This window comes from Verticillium dahliae, genomic scaffold (assembly GCF_000150675.1).
Source record: "Verticillium dahliae VdLs.17 supercont1.2 genomic scaffold, whole genome shotgun sequence".
Taxonomy (NCBI): Eukaryota; Fungi; Ascomycota; class Sordariomycetes; order Glomerellales; family Plectosphaerellaceae; genus Verticillium; species Verticillium dahliae.
Window position 1 is genome coordinate 101125 of NW_009276916.1, and position 5120 is coordinate 106244.

Consider the following 5120-nt stretch of genomic DNA (forward strand, 5'->3'; position numbering starts at 1 on the left):
TTCACACGGCTTCCGGGTCGTGCCGCCGCGATATCAAGGATCTCTTCGGCTACGCCGAGGACCACGGCTACCATGTCATGCAGAACCGTGACGAGTTCGATGCGCTTAAGAAGGGTCTCGGTGACATCCGGATCCCCTTTATCGGCCTCTTCAACGACGGTAAGGATTCTTTTAGTTCAGGCGGTCCTCATAACGCTGACGTACGATAGACCAGCTTAAGTATGAGATGGACCGCAAGATTGACCAGGACGAGCCTTCGCTCCTTGAGATGGTCGAGACGTCTCTGAACGCCCTCCACCGCGCCACCCACTGCAAGGAGAAGGGATACTTCATCATGATCGAGGCCTCGCGTATCGATCACGCCGGCCACGCCAACGATGCCGCGGCCCACGTCCACGAGACCATCATGTATAACGATGTCATGGGCTTTGTCCGTGAGTGGATCGACGAGCACGACGACACGGTTCTCATGTCCGCCGCCGACCACGAGTGCGGCGGACTGACGCTCAACGGTTTCAACCCTCTACCCCTGCAGAAGGCTAGGCGCTCGCGCGAGGGTGTTGAGCGCCTCTGGAGCGCTCGCCCCTCGGGTGCCGACCGTCGCGAGTACCTCGTGTCCGAGATTCTTCCCGAGTACGGCCTCGCCGACGCCAGCAGCGCCGAGATCACGAGCCTGCTCGCAGCGTCGAACCTGGGCAGCGCACTCGTCTCTCTGCTCAGATCCCGCGCCGGTGTCAACTGGTCGACGGGCGGCCACACGGCGTCAGATGTGACGCTGTTTGGATATGCCGCAGGTGACAAGGCTGAGGCGTTCAAGGGCGAGCTGGCCGGCCACTGGGACAACACGGAGCTGCCGCGTATCGCCGAGAGGGTGCTTGGCGTGGACATGGACGAGGTGACCAAGCTCCTGCGCGCCAACGGCACGAGCTGGGTGACGAAGCGCGAGTTTGGGACTAGCTCGAGCGGTCACCACACGCACTAGATTTTGCGTTGTCGGCAGTCAGTTCTGTTAGCAGTCAGTTCTGTTATGGACGGCAGGTAATGATTAGGGGCCTTGAAGACGACTCAATATCTTGAATCAAGTACATAATTTATCATTGTTTGAACGCTCCTGTCATGAGCCAACTGTGCTTTGCCTGTTTGACCGCTGGTCGGACGTATTGGTGAAAAGGGGTAGTTCGAGCGACCAGTCCAACTGAACCTCCTTGACTTTAATACATGCCCTCCAAAAAGGCATTGGCAGGGCATATTGGTTAGTAGAGTGATATCGTCTCCGATTGTTTAGTGAACAAGCGTGTCTAAGCATCGTGCAAGGCAGTAGTGTCTTCTGCTGGCCCAAGACTGGAGAGGCCTCACGCTTTGAGAAATGTCGACGAAAGAGACGCTCTGAACCGACGTGTCAATCCGCGGGGGTCATCAGCGACATCTCTGGCCGATGCCGGTTGAATGTCCAGGTAGTAGCCTCCGCAAAACAAGCGTTCACGAGTGAATTCTGATCGAAATCAATACTCTAGATTTCCAAGGCTATCTATCCATATGGTATTCCCCCCACCAAAAGAAGTACCCCCCCCCCCCCCCCCTTCCCTTCAGTTCAAGGAAAAAAAATGTACGGCTCCGAACCATCCTTCGTCTTGTGCTTCCCGGACCGCACACGGGGGTTATGCACAACGTAAAAAACGTCCTGGATGACGGCGAAAACCATGCCCCCCGACACCATGATGATCATGGTCCGCAGACCGGTGCTGTAGCTATCGAGACGTCAGCATCAGTTCGCCACGACAGCGCTTCACGCAGGGTGGTACACTTACAATGGCTTGTCGCTGCCCTTGAAATACTGCGTGCCGACCATCAGCCCGCTAATGGCAGCCATGACCCACATGCTGCTTCGGTCAGCTATCGTGGCCCCTTGTTTCTCGTCTTTTTGAGACTTGGAGAGGAACGAGAATAGGGAGGACACTTACGCAATGGCAATGCTCCTCTCGCCCGGCTCTCGACAGTTGAGCTGCACCCACGAGTTGTGGACGGGATGGTAGCCGACGGCGAAGCTGTTGACGGCCGTCCAGAGCCCCCACCTCGACCACCTGCCGACATGGGGGTGCACGGTGCGCGCGACGACGAGGGCAACGAGGTAGCACACGTGGGCCGTGATGACGGAGAGGCCGCGCCGGCCGGTGCGGTCGCTGAGGTAGGCAAAGGCAAAGACGACGACGAGGGCGAGCGAGGCGCCGACGGCGGCGAGGGCGTTGGCCTCGATGCGGCCGAAGCCGAGGGCCATGATGATGGAGGGCGTGTAGGTCGTCAGGGGCGACCAGGTCGAGAAGACGGCAAAGGTCGAGACGTAGTGCGGCCAGCGGCGCCAGTGCGAGACGGTGCGCCAGACGAGGCGCCAGGGGATGGCGAGCCCTTGGGCGCCCCCCTTGCGGTGCGCGTCGTCGTGCTCGATGCGCGCGCGCAGGATGCGCTGCTCGTGCGGCGTGAAGCGGATCAGGCCGGGCGACAGCAGCGGCCGCGGCTCGTCGGGGGAGCCTGGCAGCGTGAGGAAGAGGAGGCCGGAGACGCAGATGGTGAAGAGACCCTCGACTGGGGTGTCTTGTTAGTGGGAAGCACTGATGTTGAGAAGCGAGCGAGAGGCAAACGTCAACAGGAAAGGGGCACAGAAAGGAGACTCACGAAGAAACAGCCACTGCCAGCCTTTGAGGCCAGCTCTGCCGCCGAGCTGGAGGATGCCCGAGGCGAGCACAGGACTCAGGGCGTTGCCGCCGAACATGCCAAAGAAGAAGATAGCGACGCGCTTGGCTAGCTCGCGCTTCGGATACCACATGGACAGGGTGTAGACGGCGCCGGGAATGTAGCCGGCTTCAGAGAACCCGAGGATGAGACGGGCGACGAGGAAGCCGGTGCGGTTGACGAGGAGGAACTGCATCGTGGCGACGAGGCCAAAGATGAAGACCTGGGCGGAGATCCAGCGGCGAGGGCCCAGCTTCTGGAGGAGCATGTTGGAGGGGATCTCGAGGACGACGATACCCATGAACATGAGCTGGTTTCCGAGGTTGATGGTTTCTTGCGTGACGGCAATGTCGACGGCGAAGCCATCAGTCAGAGCACTGGCAAGGTTCATGCGGTCAAGCTGGAAGACGAGGAGGCCCAGGAAGAGCAGGGGCAAGACGGTTGAGTCGACCCTATGCTGTTAGTCGAGTTGACCGAGGGGCTGGATCGAGACGTGTAGAGCGGCTTACTTTCTCCTCGCCTTGAGCTCCTCCTGGTGGCTCCATTCCTGCACATCAGCCGATTCGATGGAGTTTTGGTCCGTCTGAGGCTCGCTGTCAACCCCCTTCTCTCCGTTTCTCCTAGGCAGTTGTTTGGAAGTTTCCATGATTCCTTTGTCTGCCTTATCCCTCTTCGTCAGCAACGAGAGGACTCCTTGGCAATGCCCAGTCTTTCGGTGTTCAAGTCAGGCGAATCGGGATCTCAAGACCAAAAGACTCTGGGCAGACAATGGTACGGTCGTGGAGATCAGCCAGCTTCACGATCAGCAGGCATCGGCATCTCGAACAAGATATAATCCTTCGACACTGTCCCCCCCAAAGACTTCAGCTCGATATTCAAAGGCCGAAATGGTCGACGAACCTCAGCATCAAGAGTCCCAGCGAATCACCATAGGTGTCAGTTCGTTATCCCAACGTCAGAGGCCGCAGCCCAGACAACTGGGATTTGAAAAGCGATGGCGCAATGGCTTTAGTGACGTTCGCCGGCATGTGGTGCGCCATCTGCCGTCTCGCAGCGCCCCCATGTCTGGTGCCTCTTGTGCCTTTTGGCGACTCTTGGGAGTGTGTTCGTTGTGGTTTCGCGGCCATGTCGCCATAGACGCTAAGATGGCATCCGCCGAGGAGAAGCGCGCCAGGAGTCCCAATCCCGCAAGTGAGAGGGCATTGATATCGAACGACCCTTGTTATCGTCAGGGTTCATCGTCTCCACATCAGACCTTTAAATCGCATGGCGCAAGCGGCGGTGCCACGCGAAGAGCGGCACAAAATCGCGACCCCCCTGCCGCTCTTTGCCTTCATGCTTCATTGCCCCCATGTGTTCCCCCAGACCGTCTCCCTCGACCCCCAAACTTAACAGCTCCTTTCCCCCCGGCTCTGGCGCCGATGACAGCATACACCGAGGCCCTTCACGTCGTACGCTCATCTCTTTCGGTGTTTGAGTGACGGGATTTGAACGACAAGACGCCCATCCCCCCCCCCCCCCCCCCCCCCCCCCCGGGGCCCCAAAGGGGGGGCCCCCCCGGGGGAATATCTAAAAAAAAACAAGAGGGGCCCCCTTTTTTTAGAAAACCCCCCCCCCCCCAAAAAAATCCCCCCCCCGATATAACTCTATTTTTTTTTTTTTATAAAACCGAACCCCGGGTTGTCTAAATAAAGGTTTGTTCTTTTTGGGCGGGGTGCCGAGGGGCGCCCCCCTGGGAACTCCGCGACGAAGAACTGACTTTATGCACGCTCGTGGGGTTGAACGAGCAAGGTCCAGGAAGGAGGGTGGCTAGAAAAAAGCGCCCACGTATACACAGATATATGTGTGTCCCCTGCTTATCTGCGCATATAGACGCCGATAGGTAGAGAGATACATGAGGGTATGAGAGAAAAGATGAAGAACATAGACCGAATACCGACACGTGCTAGAGTAGAGAGGGGGCGACGAAGGCTACGAAAATACATGACGAGCACACGACGCAGCATAGCAGAGAGGATAGCTAAGAGATAGGTAGATAATTGATAATATATATGAACAGGGAGAGCGGACAGGTGGAAGCTTGTAGTTCGTGGCTTTTCGGGCGTGGGGTCCGTGGCACAAAGAAGCGGGCATGACGGCACTAAAGCCCGACGACCGCGCCCAAGTAGAGACAGCGATGACGTAACTGGGGTAGGCCAACGATTAGTCATCGACCAAGTCATGTCAAAAAGCTAAAGGTAGGGGAGGTTCGTTTGGGGACTGGGGTCACTGTGACCCGAGTATGCGATCGATCTTGAACGTTAGACTTTAAAGCGGATTTGGGGAAGCCGGTCAGGTCTCCAGGGACATGGGAAGCGTTCACCGGGGTTACCCAGAATAGCCTAATGGGCCCC

The 5120-nt window shown here is 57.9% G+C and overlaps 2 protein-coding genes across 2 annotated transcripts in view; one reads left to right on the forward strand and one right to left on the reverse strand.

Annotated features, from left to right (window-relative positions):
* VDAG_00831 (alkaline phosphatase) overlaps positions 1–982 on the forward strand; it is a gene marked incomplete at both ends in the record, with an annotated part of 1609 nt that extends 627 nt beyond the window's left edge. The window contains 2 exons of the mRNA XM_009649717.1: positions 39–159; positions 210–982. Of these exons, the coding sequence (XP_009648012.1) occupies positions 39–159; positions 210–982 (894 nt within the window). The remainder of the gene's footprint in view (positions 1–38; positions 160–209) is intronic.
* A 609-nt stretch (positions 983–1591) lies between these two features.
* On the reverse strand, positions 1592–3373 carry VDAG_00832 (inner membrane transport protein yfaV; the record flags this gene model as incomplete). The annotated part of the gene is made up of 4 exons (XM_009649718.1): positions 1592–1748; positions 1962–2580; positions 2671–3179; positions 3237–3373. The coding sequence occupies 4 exons, from the start codon at positions 3371–3373 to the stop codon at positions 1592–1594; spliced, it is 1422 nt and encodes a 473-aa protein (XP_009648013.1).
* Positions 3374–5120: the final 1747 nt, after the last annotated feature.